At 38.3% G+C, this 20,949-nt stretch overlaps 1 protein-coding gene across 1 annotated transcript; it reads left to right on the top strand.

Moving 5' to 3' along the window:
* Window positions 1-209: 209 nt before the first annotated feature.
* LOC129276105 (adenylate cyclase, germination specific-like) lies at window positions 210-17,854 on the top strand. Its single transcript, XM_054912542.2, has 5 exons — window positions 210-1,744; window positions 5,658-5,901; window positions 10,472-10,570; window positions 12,836-12,927; window positions 16,081-17,854. The coding sequence occupies exons 1-5, from the start codon at window positions 260-262 to the stop codon at window positions 16,384-16,386; spliced, it is 2,226 nt and encodes a 741-aa protein (XP_054768517.2). The 5' UTR covers window positions 210-259; the 3' UTR covers window positions 16,387-17,854.
* Window positions 17,855-20,949: the final 3,095 nt, after the last annotated feature.

Here is a 20,949-nt window from a genome sequence, read left to right on the forward strand (position 1 = left end):
CTATAATGATGTTGAAGTCTGAATTGTATCAACTCAACCGACTTCAAAATTATCAAAGCGATTACGTTGTTGCGAATAACATGGCATCGGACGGGTTTTTTGTGTGACTGCAACATAAAACTGGCCACATGACAGATTTATGAGTGAACCGTTGAATCATATTGCGTCATTTTTATATAACTTTGTGTCCCTTTCTTTTCTTTCTATCCAGATGAACCAGGATGGATGTCTCTACAATTTTGTGACAGTGTAAGTCAAGATGACTTCGCCAGAGGTAGTCTTGAGACCCGAATCCAAGCGCTCGCATCTCAACGATAGCCGGAGAAGCAGTATCTTTACACTAGCCTTTGAAGATGAAGATGGTTGCCTTCCACATATCTTCGCCTGCCGTCAGAATCTGGCAACGGAAAGGGGGAAACGACTGCAAACGGTTCGCATCTGGATTTTATGCTCTGTTTCGCTGGTTGCCATTTTGGTCGTGGCCATTGTCGACGTCCAGCATTATACCAATGAAGAGTTCAATAATAGGCAATCAAGGAATGCATTACGGCAGTGGGAGTGCCTTGATCCAATATTGCACTACCTGAGCGTAGAGGGCGCCTTAGATGCCCAGGTAAGGGTGATTCTTGAAAACCTGAACAGAACTAGTACATCGACGAATTCTTCACCACTCACACTCCTGCTATCTAATGCTTCAACGGAAGTTGATTCATCAACCCCAGAACCTTTCACAACAACCATTCCTACTACTCCAACTCCCCCAATAGTGTCACCAGCCATAGCAGTATTACTGAGCCAGTTGTATATATTTCGTAATCGTACTGACACCGCTCTTGCCGACTCGTGTGCAGAGAATCTTTTTTCCGAATCCGTAAGCAGTAACAATACAAGTTCTTTCAATAAAAAGCAACTCATGGACCGACTTGAGCAGCATCGCTGCATCACTTCGCGCAAGAACAAAAGTAGCTACTTCTACAGGGATATCCGCAGAGAATTATTTTCACTCGGTTCAACTCTTCACGTGACGTCCGGGTACCTTGCAGTCCATTCTTCGAGGTCATCTCTGGCAAGCGAGATGGAACTCGTCACCCGATGCCTTGGGCCTTCTGATCACCTACCTAGTGACTTCATCTATACAGTGGAAGCTCTTCACGGATCGGCGCATACACTTTTACAATTTGCTGTTGACACAGATGCTTCTGTATTAAACAGGGTCCTTGATGAAGTGCTGACCGATGAGCTTTATACTGATATTTTGTATTTACGTAGATTAGACGTTCTTTCGATGTGCAATACGTCGGTCATTCCAGACAACTTCAGTATGGACCCTTACTTCGATACTATGACTGAAGTACTAACAACCCTAAAACGCGTGAACGATGACGTCCTGCAGGACTTGATCCAAGTAACCGAAGAGAGACTAGACTCCATTCGAGCCCGTTTGGTCATTGAGATCGTGGCGACGTTGTGCGTTGTGCTATTCTTTCCATTGGTGCTGAACTCTGTAGGCAACATGACCGGCTGGATACACGACTATGCTCATCGGCTCAAGGAAAGGACTGACGAGCTGAAGCAGGAGAAGAAGATGACAGAGAGCCTGTTGTACCAGTTGCTACCCAGGAAAGTGGCCAATCAGATCCGGGCCAAGCAGCAGGTCTGTGCGGAAAGTTTCGACGCCGTGACTATCTTCTTCTCGGACATAGTCGGTTTTACCAGGATCTCGGCTCACATCAACCCCATTGAGGTAATTCAGATCAATGTACACTCTCAGAACAAATCAGTCAAAAATGACTAGCTAATAGGGTCAGCTGGGTGCCACAGTACTGTTATTCTAGTCATATTTGACTATTTTCTAGTCGGATTTTACTAAAACAAAGTTATATCTGACTCGAAAATATGTCAGAAATGTGACTAGACATATCAGTTGCACCCAGCTGACTATTGGGTCCCGTCGGACGAAGAGTTGCGATTGATCCGATCAACCACAACTATGGAAAGCCAGCAACGTCAGCATCTAAAATATATGTTCAATGTTTAAAATATGTTCGTTCAAAATATTTTGTAAATAATGTTTTCTTGACAATTCAGTATGCTTCTCTTTGTTTTCGAAGGACATTGCACAAATTCCCTAAAGAAAAAAAAATGACATTCATGGGTTTCCATAATATACTTGAGGTTGATCGGATCAATCGTAACACTTTGTAGGACTGGGCTCATGTCTAGTCAATTGACTGATTTCTTTTAAGAGTTTACATAGTCAAATATTGAAAATTGGAAGAGCTCGTGCTTCTCGCTTTGACTCAGTCAATGTGACAGGGCGGTACTGCGTGGGTGTTCAGGGGCAATCGCCCTATAAGAAGGGGGAAATTTGAAAGTATTAAGAATATAGGTCAGAAGCATGTTGCACTATATTTCCGGTAATAAAAAACGTAGTCACGTTTAAGTCGTCTCGCCCCATCTTCCTTAAGTTCATTTGATTTAATTCATAAATTTCTGCAACTTTTTAATAAATGAATTAGACAAGAAAATACGCTTTTAAAACAACTCAGTCAAATTGACTAGACCAGTTAGCTGGATGCAACTGATATGTCTAGTCACATTTCTGAATTATATTCTAGTCAGAAATAAATATGTTCTAGTAAAAATACGACTAGAAAATAGTCAAATATGACTAGAATAACAGTTGCATCCAGCTGACCCTATTAACTAGTCATTGGCTGATTTGTTTTTAGAGTGCACAATAAACAGATTATGTAACAAAATATTCAACAAGAGAAACAATTAAAAGAGTTATATTTCCTTTGACATATCGATTGAAGGCGGTTTGAGTGTTTGCCTCTATAAGCTTCTCTGGCGTACAGATGGGTTGGGACCATGTCCCCCGAAAAGCCTCATGTCCAGGAGAAATAAATAACTAAAAAGAAAGAAAAAAGGGTGAATTATGATATTTTTTCTGGATATGTCAAATTATATCACAAATTCGAAATTTGTATTACATTTTTTGCTCGCTCACTCGCAGATTTGGATAAAGTGTGCCCCAAAACGCCGTGTCTACCCCCTCATAATTTTCGGTTCATCACGCTACTGATAAGCTTAGCTTGACTGCGTAGCAACCCTGGAAACAATTCCAAAATGATATATCATATCAACTGCATATTTAAAAAAAAATGGCGCCGCCACTCACGGCATTCAAGTTTAAGACGAATTTGCATTCATTCAATTTGGCTGAATAATCAGGAGTGGTTGATTTGTCGTTATTCTATCAATTATTTTCATGGACATTATAGGTAAAAAAGAATAATGAAGCTTCATCTATAAGGAAAAAATATGATGAACTCATAAATCCTACCCGGAATGGGATGATTAAGTATTCACCCCCCCCCCCCCCGCTATATATTTGATCAGGGGCGGCACCGTAATATTTTAATAGCGGCAAGATTTAAGATGACCACGTATTTTCCCCAATTGGATAACATGGGTATAGAGCATCGCGACACAGACCTATATTAATTTGTATAGGGGCAAGATTCAATATGACCACATATGACTCCCTGTGGGGGCGTCGTTACGACTCTCGTCTTTCAATCAGACGGACGTGGGTTCGAATCCTAGCCATGGCGTGTTTTCCTTCAGCAAGAAATTTACCCACATTGTGCCGCACTCGACCCAGGTGAGGTGCATGGGTTCCCGGTAGGATTTATTCCTTGACGCTTTAGCGCCGATGTGGCGGCTCAGCTACGGCCGGGGTAATTATAATTATTATATCGCGTATCAAAGCGCAGTTGAGTATAAATTATTAACATAGTAACAGCGCTATACCATATTAATGGCCATATTATTATTATAGGCTACTCTTTTTCCTTCTTATTTCTTTCCCCATATGGCAACGCCTCTGATTGATATAATATACACATCATACTAAAACGGAATTAAAGTATTTGTAAATCGCCTGATCCTATAATCTGAGGAGCACTGTTAACTTACCATTGCCTGGCAAAGTTAGTATTATAAACGGTGGAAAATAAAGGGTGGTCGCTATCCTTCGTAAATTCTCATTTTACATACTGCACCAGTACTGATTGATAATCAAGAATCTTGTGGGATGTTTTATATACACATTATACCCTCTCGTCCATGCAAGGTCTCGGTATTACGTTTGCAAATAGATAGCACTAGCTCCTTAAACGTAAACAATCTTATCAATCTTACATTATAATAAGTATGGGTAAAGCTCACTTAACCATTTATCAAAGGATTCTTTGCATGGTTACCTTATTCATTTATTTATTAATCAATTTATTTATTTATTTATTTGTTTACTTATTTATTTATTTATTAATTCACGTTTTCTTAAAAAGACGGGGTTGTCCCATTCAAGCCAAATGGCCTGCTTTACAAGCGAGCCCTGTCAAAATGTACAAACATGATACACATACCATATACAGAAATAAAAACAGTGAATGAGAAAAAGGCTTTATTGGGTTATGAGTAACTGGATACACATCATTGTCAATTAAAGGGTAAATAGCATTTCTTTGCTGCGTGGCAAATCTCAGGGAATGTCTTCGATTTAACAATTATGGGATAATTTTGGGAAAGAATTCCTAAAATCACGAGGGGGTTTTCGTTCGGCGACGTACGGAGGATTCAAGAACACAGTAAATGTATTGTCACATGCACGTCAAATGACAAAGAACAGCTAGGAGGTCTTTGTCGAACATTGGAGCGGACGAAAAATTGCAAATATGTCGTTTGTCCAGAGTCAAAGACGACACTGCTATTTTGATGCAACAATTTCCGACAAAGACCTCCTGGCTGTTCTTTGTCATGAAGGGTATTTGACAATATCTTTTCCCTCTTCTTGGGCCCTCCGTACGTTGCTGAACAAAAACTCGATATTTTATATGTAGGATGACAGCATTGTAGGATGCCGTGATTGAGTACGGTCCTAACCTAATGGCAAAGGAGACGTCATAATATTTAATGATCGTGTCTTAGATCTACGAGAATCAATCACGATATTGACATAAAATCTGCCATAAATACCGCCTCTTCACATGTATTTCTATGCAATTTTAATACGGTGACTTCAATTCATTCACGAGACGTCAAAGGCTGCGGTGTTTATACGTCAATGACGTATGTCATGCCCGCAAGATGATATCCAACACGCGATGGGCACTAGGGAAATGGAATATTAAACACTAATCGAGCCAATTAATATGATAAGTATATCAAATTTTAAGTGGAATTCATCCTGTTTTCAAACAGTCCCTCACATAATTGAAAGGCATTGATTTCATTGAGACAATGGGAGTTAAAACTGGTGATTGGGTTGTAAGTGGTCATGATTGATAATGAAACTGGTGACGATGATGATGATTAAGGATGATGATGATGATGATGATGATGGTGATGATCGTGATGATGACAATGATGATGATGATGATGGCAATGATGATGATGATAATGACAATGATGATGATGATGATAGTGACAATGGTCATGGTGTTGATGATCATGATAATCAAGATAATGGTTATGATGATGGTGATGATGAACGATATCAACATAGTTTATCTGTTAAAAAATGCATGTCAGTTATAATCAGAAACTAATTTGATTCCATCTTCCTACTCATTCACCCATATCGGCAGGTGGTCGGAATGCTCAATGACCTCTACTCTTGCTTCGACGGCCGAATCGACGTCTATGACGTCTACAAGGTCGAAACCATCGGCGACGCTTACATGGTGGCCAGTGGGTGCCCAGAGAGGAACGGTGATAAGCACGTCAAGGAGATAGCTACGATGTCCATCGACCTCCGCAGTGCGGTCAAGCAGGTTCATGTCCCTCGCTCGCCATCCATCAAACTTCAGGTCCGGATTGGTATCCATACGGGTGAGTCCCTCAAGGCTATGTTTGCTCTCCAGAGAAAGATAGTAGTGATTACTCTAACCCACTCATGGTGATAATAGTTCTGATGCATTAGGCGTTCAATGATTTAGGGGACAGAGCAACGTCGATCTTGGCCCCGTCTTACAAAGAGTTCGGACTGATCTGATCAACCATAACTATGGATAGCCAGCAACGTCAACACCTAAATTGCATGTTTTGTTCAAAATATTTTCTAGGTATGATGTATATTCATACATTCATTGTTCTCTTGAAGATTCAGCGTGATTCTCTTTGTTTACTAAGGAGATTGTTCGAATTTCCTGTAGAAAAAAATTATGGTATGGATGGATTTCCATACAGTTGGGATTGATTGGATCACTAGTAACTCTTTGTAAGACGGGGCCCTGGCGTTGCACGGTGGCTGCCGGGCCCACGATCAATTTGGGAAAATTAATTTTTCGGAGTATTTCAATTTTAGATTTCTATTTTGAGCAATCAGATCCGTGTTACATCCGTGAAGGTGTGAAAGGGGCTTTAATTAATGCGGGTTGGAGTCTATGGCTATGTTCGGAGTCTTTAAAATGCCATATACCATTTACACAGAAACTTTAAAGTGCAATCGACAAGATAATTTATCTCGCTAAGTCGAAATTATAACGTTATTTCAACATAGCGAGATACTTTATCTCGACAAGGTGATATACAAAATGGTTATATGTAAACTTGGCTTGACACGTTGGCCCGAATTCACAAGGGTGGTTTAATTTGAAACCACCTTTGTGAATCGCAAAATCAGTAAAACCCACGGTTTAAACCATGTTTTTTGCAAAAACCACCTTCGTGAATCGGGCCGTTATCTCGCCAAGTCGACGTATGACAAAGTATATGTCAACTTGCTGAGATGCTATATCTCGCTAAGTAGACATACTAAAAGGTGAATGTAAACTTGGTGAGGTACCTTATCTGGTTTATTTCAATGCCAATTCGTCCAATTACCAACTCGTCTGCTATCATTTGGTCTACCATCAGTTCGTCCACTATCCACATGGTCTAATTACCATTTCGTCCAGTCCACTCTCCATTTTATCTAAAAATCGGTTGGTCCAATAGCCATTTAGTCCATAAACAATTTGGTCTACTTGGATTTAGTGTTAATTCGGCGAAATGAATGAAAATAAAATGGATATTAGACCAACTGGTTATGAGACGAAATGGTCATAGACGATGTGGTGTTCAGACGAAGTGATAATTGGACCAAATGGTTTAGACCAAATGATTGTTAGACGAAATGCTGATGGACGAAATGCTGATGGACGGAATGGCATTAGACTAAATGAGGATAGACCATGTGGTGAGTGGACGAGTTTGCAGCAGACGAATTGGAAATTTACCCCTTTACCCAAGTCACCATGCATTAAGCATGTCAAGGAAAAAGTGTATATCAACTAATAACGAAATAAAATGCAAAAAAGCGTTTTATTGGAATTTATGAAGATGAAAACAGCAATATCGATTAATGGGTCTTTAATTTATGGAAGAAGACACAAATTAAAACGAAAACGAAACCAAAGATAGACACAAACAAACAGGAAATCAAATTGGCCTTTAAAAAAGGAAACAACGAAAACGAAATTTTTAAATAAATAAACAAATCTCGTACATACTCAATAGGTGAGGATCAAAATATATTTTGAATGGCTTTATTTTGTGACTGTTTTGGCTCATGCTCTATGTAGTATGTACCACATGACTTCCGAAAAAGACAATTGAATATTTGACAAATTATTTCTAAATTTGGGTGTATTAATTACAAGGCATTACGCCCCCCCCCCCTTGTGTGATTTTATTTCCAATTCCATGTATTGCAATGAGCACTTTGTATTTTTTAAACCAAATACAGTCATTTAATATTGATAAAATCATGATAGTCGTAATTGATGATGACGATAATGGCGATGGTGATGATGATGATAGCGATGATGATGATGATAATGCTTTTGATGATGATGACGATAACGATGATAATGATGAAATAGAAGAACAAGAACAAGAAGAACAACAACAAGAAGAAGAAGAACAAGAAGAAGAAGAGAAGAAGAAGATGTGTTTAGTGCTACTCCCGCAATATGTCACACATTATTCGCATAAACAATTCTTTGGAAATATTTATATATTTCATGAGGTAGCTTTCTTCCCTTTCTTATATCCAACGCACACCACCTGTAACGCAATTTTGAATCGTAAAGTTTGTATGGCTTCTGTACTTTTCATGGTCAGAATAATGTATCCCCATGCGCATTATGACAGTCAAGCAATACTTATTTTTATTTTTTTCAACACCTGTGTGATTTACTCAATTTCTCTTCGCCAACTATTCTATCCTCCAGTCCACTCTCATCTCATCCTCCCTTTTCCTTTCTCTCTTTCTCTCTCTCTCTAGGCGTGTCATACCTCACACGCACACAATATTGCTGTATACATTTCACTCCTTTTTTATTTCCAATTAGAAATAATTTTCGGCAAGAAGCATGATTTTTAACCAATTTCGACATCATGATTCTCTTTTCAAATGCTTCCTTATTTGAAGACACCAGCATTGTATGCGCACGTTTCATCCCTACGTAATATCATTGAACATAGTAAATCCTCTAAAAGATTGTAATACGATAAAGCTCTTGTCGGGCAACCTTTGATTTCATGGACTCCCTCTTTGATGCCATGATATATTTTTATTTCATATAAGATCGTTTTGACACTGTGATTGCCAAATTGCCACTATCTCGTTCTAGGGGGACTTCGTGCGAGTCGGTCATGCTTTTATATCGCAATGCTCGGAACTCAATATCATTTGTGATTCAATAGAGCTTTGAAGAAGCTGTAAACCACCTTCTTCAAATCACTATTGCATCAAATGGCATGCTTAATTTCATGATGATTTATCAAGTGGTCAAGAAACTTTTGACGAAGGGAGATGGGTGGAGAGAAAGAGAGAGAGAGGGGGATAGAAAAGTTAAAGAAAAGTGATATGCTTTTCACACTGCATTTCCTAATAACCCCATACTATACTTAACCTCGGACTATCCTTAACCCCATACTATTTTTTTTTCGTTTCACATCGTCTTTCTTGACCCCATGCTATTTGCTTAGCCGGGGTTAACGCCTTAACCCCGGACTATCACACAGCTCATGTATATTGATGATTTTACCATGGAGCTGTTAGTAGCTCTATGATTTTACCAGACAGAGCGCGATTAATGTGAAATTTCGACTTCTGTGATTGGCTAATGCTTAGCCCCACTTTTCCTTAGCCCTGTTTCGTTTCGCACTGCATCTCTAAGCACCGCAATTGTGGTGCTAGCACCACAATAAACCGGCTAACCCTGCTTTTTTGCAGGGCCAGATAGTACCGTACTAGTTACCGTGCTAGCCCACTTTGCTAAAACGTAGTGTTAAAACGAAGTGGGGCTAAGACCCCCCCCCCCTTAGCCCCACCAATTTCCCGGGGTTAAGGAAAAAAAGTGCAGTGTGAAAAGCGTATGAGAGGTAAAATGAGGGAGAGAGCAGATGAGACAGATAATCAGAGAGGGAGAGAGGGAAAGAGAGAAAGAGATTCTATATAGATTATATTATATAGACCGGGAGCATAGATTGGAATGAAAGAAAATAACGTCCGGATTATAGATGAGGATATCAAAGTAAATCAAATAGATAAGACGAGAAGCTCCTTTAATGGACATGCTGGTGGACAAAATGTAATGAAATTTTGTACGACTAAAATTGTGAAAATGGTCTTATTACATTACCAACCTTACAAGATCTATATTGTCACTGGTATAGTGCCGCAGAAAACCGCCAAATCATTGTCGTCTTAGATTTTTTGACGATGATCTTTCTTTTCAAACAAATTTTGAATTTTTATCCTTATTACATTTTTTTCGTCCATTTGCACAATATAATATTTTGATAATGTTTTTTATTTCATCTTTCTCATTCAAATCATAGCATTGCATAAAGAATATCAATATTTTTATTCTCTTAATTGCCCACTAAGCTTTCAACGATGACATCAAGAAGTCATCATCATTTTCTATGTATATGTTGATACTATAGCGACCATTGCCCCCTCCCCCCAAAAAAAAAAAATATATACATGTATATATATATCAAAATCGATTTAAGTAGACGATGTGGATGGTACATACGTAATCTGAAAAGTGGCTTGCTTCTTTAAAATTGGGCATTCATTGCCGTTTGCTTTGCCCGACATAGCAATACATACCTTGTACATATTTGTTCATCAATTATTTAATTTCTTGCAATAATTAATTATAAAAAAAAAAAAATTAACATCACAAAGCACAAACTAGTACTTCAAATTTACAATTTTTCGTGCATTTGGGCTTTATGATAAGTTTGTACGTTATGGGGAAAGTTGCCATTCTGTCAAAAAAATATATTACTTAAATAACAGTTACATTATCGACTTAATTTTAAGCCTATAAATTTCGTAAACTACAATGTATATAAATGTTAAGACACGGATTTTTTTGTCTTCTTTTCATCTTCCATTTAGGTCCCTGTGTTGCGGGGGTGGTAGGAATAAAGATGCCTCGTTATTGCCTCTTTGGGGATACCGTCAACACAGCATCACGTATGGAATCCAATGGATTACGTAAGTGGAAAATACTTCTTTTTTAAATTCTGTTTTTATTGAAGAAATCATGAAAATAACATTATTTACAAGAATTATTGCACGATTAAAGTACAAAATCAAAGAAACAAACAAAATATAATCAATGAAAATACTTTGTGCCACGAGCTAAAGATGATGGGTTAACAAAATAATTTAGGCAGTCTTAGTGAAAGCAAGGAGATATCACCTGATATCTCCTTGGTGAAAGGGGTGGGGTCAATCAGAAGGAAATGCGAAGTGACTTTCACTTTTGGAACATCGTTCATGTAATTTCAATAATTTGTCCTTTCTTACTTCTAGATAGTTTGTAAATTATAACCCCTTGTATATATTTTGATTGATTTTTGATTTTGTTGTTGTAAATTTTATAGTGGAATTTGATGTAAATGATTTGTATGTTGAAGATTTATCAATAAAAACATAAATAAAAAAAAATAAAAAAATTATAACAGCACCATTGTATTTATTCGTTGTGTAAACATAATTCATATAAATCGAGTCATAACTCGAATGGGTCATGAGCGGTCATATTATTTTCAATCTATTATTATAAGTATACGAGAGGCGGATCCACGGGGCCGAGGGTCCGGCCCCACCCTACAGAGGAAAATGGGGAAAAGAAAGTTGTTTACATAAATGCCCCCCCCCCCCCACCTACCCCTGACGTCAAGAGGTGATCTGATTAGAATAATAAACTTTTTTTTGCTTGGAAGAAATAATGGATCCACTTTGGGACCCCCACGTTTGGTAAAACCTGGATCTGCCGTGTTTGGTTTGGTTGACCGCATGTATATAAAAACAAATTCAAAATACAATCATACTTTGTACATGTATGAAGAATAACTGAGAATATGATCAGGATATAAAAAGATACGGATGGATCACTCTATTCAGAGCCATTGATATCATGGCTCTGTTCTTCCGAGAGGTCCAATCAAAGTAACGCGAGAAATACATTAGACATGTTAAAGGGGAAGTTCACCCTGAAGAAAACTTTGTTGTAAAAATAGCAGAAAAAATAATAAAAAATATTGGTGAAGGTTTGAGGAAAATCCGTTATAGATTAAGAAAGTTATTAGAGTTCAAAGTTTTGTATTTGTGACGTCATAAACGAGCAGCTGCCCCATATGTTATGTAATATAAAATGCATGAATTTCAAATTTTGTATGGTCCCTGATGACTCAATTTTGTTTTCTATTCATGATCGGGTGTGAAATGACTTGTCTATTGATATACAAAAGGTACAGTGAAAACCATTTTCAATTTTGTGAGAAAATGACATTTCATTGATTTTTTACCATTCGCTATGTAGGAATGCGGCTCGCATATGACGTCACAAATCAAGTAGTTGAAATTCTAATAACTTTTTAATTCTTCGATGAATTTTTCTCAAACCGTCAGCTGTATTTTTTATTATTTTTTCTACTATTTTTACAATAAAATTTTTGTCAGGGTGAACTTCCCCTTTAATATCAAACATTAATGAATAATCATGAATTTGAAACAAAATAAACATAATTCATGAACAAAATATACTACTTTACTTAAAGGTCAAGTCCACCCCAGAAAAATGTTGATTTGAATAAATAGAGAAAAATCAAACAAGCATTATGCTGAAAATTTTATCAAAATCGGATGTAAAATAAGAAAGTTATGACATTTCAAAGTTGCGCTTATTTTTCACGAAACAGTGATATGCACAACTCGGTGAAATGCAAATGAGACGGTCGATGATGTGCTCACTCACTATTTCTTTTGTTTTTTATAGTTTGAATTAAATAATATTTCATTTTTTTTTACAAACGTGACAATAATGACCAACTTGATTGAACCATATAGTTTTAAACAATGCTAATTGCACATGTTCAGAGAGAAATTAATCGTCCTTTCACAAAACAACAGGGAGAAAAATGGAATATTTCATATAATAAAATACCAAAAAAATAGTGAGTGGGTGATGTCATCAGTCTCATCATTTGCATACCGACAAGGATCTGACTATAATTGTTTTGTGAAATTAAGCGAAATTTTAATATGTCATAACTTTCTTATTTCACATCCGATTTTGATAAAATTTTCAGTGTTATGCTTGTTGGATTTTTCTCTTTTTATCGGAATTAACTTTTTGTTGGGGTGGACGTGTCCTTTAATCATGTTAACGAGATCTCAGACTTTTATTCAGACTTGTGAATGATTCGTTTTCACGACCCTGACATTTTATTTGTCCTTGTTGTTCTTCTCCAGCTAATAAGATCCATTTGAGCGGGGAATGCTACGAAGCTTTGTCTAAAGACACGACCTATGTCATGGAGAAGAGAGGGGAAGTACAAATCAAGGTAGTGTATAACATCAAGGCCCGGTCTTACAAAGAGTTACGATTGATCCCATCAATCGTAACTCTATGGAAATCCATCAGTGTCATAATTTTTTTCTACGAAAAAATTGCACAATGTCCTCTGTATGCAAAGAGAAGCGCAGTGAATTTCAAGAAAAAAATGAATGCATGAATATACATCGTAGCTAGAAAATATTTTGAACAAACATGCATAACAGATGTTGACGTTGCTGGCTGCCCATACTTACGATTGATCAAATCAACCACAACTTATTGCAAGACGGGACCCAGGTGTACTTCTTAGGTGGTGGTTATGGTAGTGGTAGTAGGGACTTTTCGCACAGCACACGCAGGACGCTTTCGAGAACATACAAAATATGTTGTCAAATGCCATTTATGACAAAGACCAACCAAGAAGTCTTTGTCGAAAGTTGGTGAATCGAAACAGCAGTTTCGTCCTGGAGTCTGGACAATGATATAATGCCGGCTTCGAAACTTAGGACCAGCGGCGTAACAGGGGTCGGTGGCCAGGGGGGGCAAGAGCCAAAAATTTCCCGGTCATATCATGGAACAGGCAATGGTGTCATAAGGCAAACATTTTGAGGGGGCGATATGGCGTATCGGGCAAATATATACACATGTATATATATATATATATATATATATATATATAAAAGCGAGCGAAGCGAGCGAGCAAAAATTTTGACATTTTTATTGCAAAAATCTAATTTTGTGATAAATTTTGACATAATGTAAAAAAGATGATATCATATTTCACCCTCCTCGTTTTCCTTTTTTCTCTCTTTTTTTGTACGCCACGGTGAACAGGATTTTTGTTATGATTGTGAGCATCAGGGCGAAGCTCTATATGCTCGAGGGGCCGAGTATGGCGCTTCTGGCAAGAAGTAGCTTAATATAGGTCCCGAGCGAGCGAAGCGAGCGAGATAAAAAAAATCACCTTTTCATGAGAATCTAACATGAAGATAGATTTTAACGTGATATTCAGAAAAATCTAATACACTTTCCTTTCTTTCCTCATTTTTTTGTTTGGTTGTAGAACTTTTGGGGGCCATGGTCCAAACTCATCCATATAACAGTGCTTTATGGGTGGGGTCCAGGGCAGAGCCCCGGAACCTCTTGATATCAAAGCCATTTTAAACCTTACAGATGGCCACTTATTTTTATCAAATTGCGTGTATATTTATATAGCTTTAACACAACACATAAATTCAATGCAGTTGTGTATCGTAATCATCCAAATATTGTGAGGGGCACACCATAGCAAATGTGGGAAAATTTGTAAAAAGTCGCCAGCGAGCGAAGGGAGCCAGAAAAAAAATGGCCTGTTAAAATGAAATTCTAATCATGTGATAGATTTTTACATCATTATAGCAAATATCATGTCATATTTTTTTTTTTCATTCATCTCATTTCGCTGCCTCCTTTATTTTCTTTTATTTGTCCTTGGCTGTGGAACCATCCCCCGGTACGCCAGTGCTTCAACGTAAAGCTTAATACAGGAAGGGTCCATATATGGGCCCGTTATAGAACCCATTAAAGGTTACAGAGGAAGAGCCCCCACTGCACGGGGTCTTGACTCTTGGACAGAGCCTTTGGAGATTTAGCAAGTTTATGATAGACTTTCATCGGGACTTTCATACGACATTATGCTATATACCATCCATTTTTCTTCCCGCTCGTTATCTCAATCCTCGGCAGCCCGGTTGTGTACGTTATCTTGTCCCTTTTGTTTGCCTTTTTGTTTTATTTCCCTGTCTTACTAATCATGCTAATGTATTTGTATATCGGGGCGAATTGTTCTTTCTCACTTGTTCTTTTTTCCTTCCTTTTCCCGTTATCTTTCCGTTTTCCCTTTTTTATGTTTTTTCTTAGTTTTCTTTTCCCTTTTCCTTTCCCCTTCCCCTTTCCCCTTTTTTCTTTCCTTTCCCTTTCTTCCCCCTTTTTTTTCTTTTTCCCGTTTTTTTTTATTTTCCCGGTGAGCTCCGCCAGGGGGGGCAGCTTGCCCCCCCTGCCCCCCGCCTGTTACGCCACTGCTTAGGACGAAGCTGCTGTCCGGTTCACCCATTTTCGTCAAAGACCTCCCAGCTGTTCATTGTGATTTCACTTGCAATTTCAATATATTTACTGTGTTCTTGAATTCGTTTTTGGTCGCGGTTGCAAAAAATTCCCTGATAATGGTGGTGGCGTCGCGACGACGCATCGCTTGTAAGGGATGGTAATAATGATAATTAATTACGCTTTTATAAAGCGTTTAATAGATCGAAACGATGTGGTAGCGGTGTTGGTGGTTGTTGTGGTAGTGGTGGTGGTGTTGTTGTTGGTCGTGGTGGATGTGATAGCCTGGGGGCCACTTCCATTGACGAGTGGATACCATGCGTGACCATGGGGTTTCGAAAAGCACCCTAAACAGATATTTTCCATGTTCTGAAAATGCACCCCTTTACAAGTATTAGTATGTGAAACCCTAACCTTAACAAGTATTGGAAACAAAACGGTATACCCTTGACAAGTATTCCCTGAATTGCCCTTAACAAGTACAACGACATCTTAATTGTTATGTCACGGACGTCGGTTTTACCTTTACTTTCATTGTACCACCCCCACACACCTCGCTCAAATCTGACCCTGAAGACGTAGTATTGGGGTAAAAAGAACATCCTTTATAAAGTATTTTAGTCTTTTTATACGCTCGGAAATTGGACCGTAAACACGTAGTTTTCCTATAGCGAAATGTATACCCTTTTTTCATTATTTAAGTGTTTTTGACACCCTTATTACGTTACGTACGTAACGTGCATTATCTTGAAAAACAGATCCTTTTGACGTCGTGTTTTTTTGGTCACACATGGTATCCATTCGTCAATGAAAGTGCCCCCCCCCCACCCCGGTGTGATAGCGGTGGTGGAAGTGGTGGTGGTGGTGGTACTGGATGTGTTGGTTGTGGTGGCGGTGGTGATACCTGTGGTGGGGATTGCGGATGTGACAGAGGTGGTGGAAGAGATCTTCATCAAATTGTGACCAATTCCAAACGGAAGACAGGATTGAAGAGAAAGAAATGGCTTACAAATTGAATTAATTAACGGAAACTTTAACCAATAGTCATGATTATCCCCTATTTTGTTTCAACTTCCAGGGCAAGGGATTAATGACTACCTACTGGCTTATTGAGCGTGCAGACTTTAGCGAAGTGAACGACAGCGCCGTCTGCACCTGGAAACCGAAGAAAAGGAAGAAAGTGGCCTTAGACGCGGGCTCCCAGGATTTCCTATCCGTCTCCGAATACTCGTCTGCAGCAAACAGCTCGATCAGCTTGAATTCGACCATCAAAGCGGCTGGGGATGCGACTGGTGACATTGCGACGAACGAGGTGAAGCGGTTGCCCAGAATTCCAGGACAAGTTCCCGAAGGAGATGGTGCGCAGAATGAAGCGGAAGCGTGATGCATTGTGGGATATGGAGCAGATGGGGATGAAAGGGGTAACCACCAATGTAACACGATGAATCAATGAACCAAACTGTCACCATATTTTTTATCAATATTATCATTTTTCTAGTAGTCTCCCTCAGATCTTAACTAAAAGAGTTACCATTCAGGTCATGAATTCTGATTCATTTTTAATTCAAAATATCTCCAACGCACTTCATTTATCCATCCACCTATACAGCGAATGTCATAAAGTCCAAAATATTGATGACTTATTTAGGGTGTGTTGGAAGAAAATATTTACTATCGATTGCATATTTCTGTTGGAATTTTACAACCGATCGATCAATTTTAACTATTATAGCACATCATTTCCTACTCCTTGTTGCAAGTAGCAGAGTAGCAATTAATTTCATTTTGCAATTAAGTGCAGGACTTTATTACCAATTTTGAGAAACGAAATTGACTTGCAATTGATCGCAAGTTTTGTGACGAGAATGTTTGAGCCGTATATTCGCCGTAATCAACGGAGCCGTAAATATTCGCACGTGGATGGTACGGGCCTTAACTCCAACAACATCGCCTAAATGCATGGACGACTTCGTGATTCACCTAAAAACGGGGAATTTTTAGGACTAAAGATACCTCAAGCAGCGATCACACATTAATGGTTTGGATTGCGGTTCACGGCGGTCCGCCCCCCCCCCTTCCCCCCCCCCCCGAAGTCGGATGTAATCAGAGCCCTTATAGTGGGTAAAGCCAGGGCTACACCAAAACCGAATTCGCCCGAATAAATTTGGACCGATTCTAGCCGAATTCAGCCTAATTTGGATGGTTTCGGTGGATTCGAATGTTCCCAAATCCTTCCTGAATTTTCTCGCATTCGCGGAGGGTGGACCAGCCGAATACGTGTACAGATGGATTCGCAGCTGATTCAGTTCCGGTGTAACTCGGACTTAATGCAACGTTTCGGAAATTCTTTTTGAGCTGTGCTTGCCTAACATAGCAATACGAACCATGTTGCAACCCATTTCTATACTAAATGACTTTGATTGCATCCAACGTTGGGGTGAACCGACTTGAACTGCTACCTAAACGGACGATATATATTCCCTTAACCCATAAACACAGGGATGAATGAAAAAGAAAATTATGACTGCAGGGTAAATTTTTTTTTGTAAAAAAATAATAATCGACCTGATTAATTAGTTGTTAAAAGCAATGGAAGTGTCCTTTGAGGAAAAAAATATATTCAATTTGCTCATCCACCATCGAGCAATGTAATCCGACATTTCATCTCTCGAATTTAATTTCATTTATTGATGACGTTCACAAAATAATGTATTTCTTTCTCCTTCCTGGAAGTTAGTTATATCACATCCTTATTCCTTAACCCGTTGGGGGACTGGACAATTTTACTATATAAACACAGGTTTTCCATATCGCCTCCAGCGGGCTCAGTCAATAAAGGGTTAACCTCAAGCAACGAAAATGTGTCACACATAATGATTTCTGCTCACACGTTCTCTTTCAGGGCACCCCCCCCCCTTCTCCTCCTCTTGATTTCTTTGTAAAATTATCATTTTCAAGGGTGGCATATTCTCGACAATGGTCGGTTATCCCTATTAGTGCATACCTCCCCTGTGCATAAAACCAACCCCTGCAAAAGGGACTATTCTTGTCGAAATTAATTGAAGAAATACATATTAATTAGGGGAAATAATTCTTAGCTGAAAATCTCTTTGCTCCTGAAGACGCTGAAGCTCATTAATTTTGAAGGCCATCAACAGAGTACCTATTATGATGAAATACGTTTCATAAAATCGCCACGCCTTTCGTTAAGAAGGAAATAATTATCTCACCCATATGATTTTTATCTATCCCCTTAGATTTTTTTTGTCTCCTTCTGTTAATTAATTATATCGTATCGCCCATATTCGCTGTTGTGTAAGATGCACGTCACAGTCTTGAAAATAACCTGTTGTGTAATAATTGAATGAAGTACATCTTCAGACAGATTATTATGATTATACATTATATAAGGATGAACTGATAAGAGAGATTGGGGCATAATACATGTTACTAAAACCATTTTTTCTTCTTCGTTCGCTCTCATGACTATGAATAGGAGAAACAAAAGCGAGTTTTTGCACCGCCACGTACGCAGAACAAATTCAAGCACACAGTAAATGTATTGAAAATGCCCGTCAGATGACAATGAACAGCTGGGAGGTCTTCGTCGAAAATTGATGAACCCAGACAACAGATTGTCCTAATTTTCGGAGCTCAACTGACGAACAATTGCAAATATGTGGTTTGTCCAGAGTCCAGGACGAAACTGCTATTTTGATTTTCCAATTTTCGACAAAGACCTCATTGTCATGAAGGGCACTTGACAACACTTCAAGTTCTCGAATCCGTCGCGCGCAATGGAGCAAAAATTCCTAAATAGTAACGTAATATTAAGGGTACACTCTCAAAAATGTTGGGCAACACACTGTCTACACAACAATTGGTTAAAACTCTATCCAACTCTTTGTAGTTTTAAACCAATAAGGTGTGCTTTGTGTGAAAACTTACTACACAGTATTGGTTGAAAACTACCCAGAGTTGTATAATTTTGTTAACGAATTGTTGTGTGGACAGTATGTTGCCCAACATTTTAAGAGTGTAACACGAAAAGGGGTTTGCCGGGTTTTCTATAAACAAAAACCTGAAAATTTAATTGTTAATTTATAAGTATGCAGAGCGTCACCTCTGATTTCATTACGGTGAGCAAGGCTGTGACGTGATGAAGTTAGTAAGTTACGATGTATGTACAAATCTCCCTTTTTGGTATACCATTATAAAACGACAAATCATTCCAGTTGTGTTCCATGAATGCAAAAAAAAATGTTTTTTAGCTACTTGGGTAAAGGGAAAATCTTTGGGTCACATCTAAGGAAAAATCAAACATTTCAAATTTAATATTGTATTACAATAGAGATAATTACTCCACGACATCATATCTCTCCCTCTCTCTCTTCCTGCTCATTTCTTTAGTATAGTCATATTAATTACATATGTACTTGACCTTTAACGTGCCCCTCCTCCCCGTACGCGCGCGCGCTCACACATACCTCTCTTATCATCGTGCTTATCATCTCATTACCCCCCCCCCCCCCACTTTTGCCTCTTTCCTTGTCTTTCTTCCTCCTTTTTTCTCACACTCCCCTTTTCTCCTTTCTATCAAACATCATCTCTCATAAATTGTTCTTTTCTTGTTCATGCTGTCACTTAAACTGCTCACTTTTCTCTCTCGTCTTTTATTCGCTGCACTGTTCATCAGAAGCCCATGCTTTAACGGTAAATTGCCAATACGTTTACTGACAACTCGTCCACTCACCACATGGTCTACTTTCATTTAGTCTAATGCCATTCCATCCATCAGCATTTCGTTTATCAACCATTTAGTCCAATCATCACTTCGTCTAATCACCATTTCGTCTAATCACCATTTCGTCTATGACCATTTCGTCTCATAACCAGCTGGTCTAGTCTCCATTTCATTTTAATTAATTTTGCACAATTAACACTTAGGTCCATTATACCAAATGGTATATGGACTATATGGCTATTGGACCAACTGGTTATTGGACGTAATAATGGTGAGTGGATGAATTGGCAATTAGACCATGTGGATAGTGGAAGAACTGATGGGAGACCAAATGATAGTTGACGAGTTAGCAATTGGACGAATTGGAAATTATAAACCGCTTTCACATGCACACGTGTCTCACACAAATTGGATAAAATAATGGTATCACTATACCTCACACATAACACAATGTCGTTATTCAAAATCTCATTCAGAGAGTTTGTATTGAGATTTGATAAGCCTAAGGATCATTATTCATTTTCGAAGTATGCTTTGACGAAATCAAGGAGTATATCTTCAAATAAATTTTGTGGCAAAGCGGCGATCTAATAGCTTATTTTATGAGTAAATTTTAGAGTTAAAATGTGTCCATTACATAAGTCGAGTGACCGGGGGGGGTTCATATTTTTTTTGGAATACAATGATTGTTTGTAGTTTTCTGATACGCAATTAGAATATTTTTAAGACAAATGTTCGAATGGCAGACAAAAAAATCATTGACAAGAGAGGGCGCTATACTCAACTGTGAGAATCAAATTTTCATAGTAGACAATGGATGGAGAAAATATTAACAGTCACTAACTTTTGTACTAGGGATTTGAATATTATAAACCTTTACCAAAGCTTCAAACAAGCTTCAGTTTTCTATGACATTAAGGGAGTCAATATTCTTCAGGACAACATTAAATACCCCCATTCTTTTTATATTTTGACTTTTTATACTCTACTCCCGAGTTCTGAAGCGTAACCCAAGTTTCACGAGCAGAGAACCAAGAATTTCTACATACCAGATACATTTTCTTAATGTACTATAATTTTAATATAATTCTTTCAATTCATAGTGAAGTCAGATTTCAACAGATTTTCATCCTAGATATTAAACCAGGTTAAAATCATTATCCTTTCATTTTAAGTTTTAAATGGATGACAATAGAGAGGAAT

The sequence above is a fragment of the Lytechinus pictus genome, chromosome 14 (assembly GCF_037042905.1).
Source record: "Lytechinus pictus isolate F3 Inbred chromosome 14, Lp3.0, whole genome shotgun sequence".
In the NCBI taxonomy this organism is placed as follows: Eukaryota; Metazoa; Echinodermata; class Echinoidea; order Temnopleuroida; family Toxopneustidae; genus Lytechinus; species Lytechinus pictus.

Excerpts from the sequence above, each read along its gene's own strand:
- LOC129276105 (XM_054912542.2), top strand. The coding sequence starts at position 260 with ATGACTTCGCCAGAGGTAGTCTTGAGACCCGAATCCAAGCGCTCGCAT. Across the intron at positions 1,745-5,657 it reads CTCACATCAACCCCATTGAG|GTGGTCGGAATGCTCAATGA; the intron begins GTAATTCAGATC and ends CCATATCGGCAG. Across the intron at positions 12,928-16,080 it reads GAGGGGAAGTACAAATCAAG|GGCAAGGGATTAATGACTAC; the intron begins GTAGTGTATAAC and ends TTCAACTTCCAG.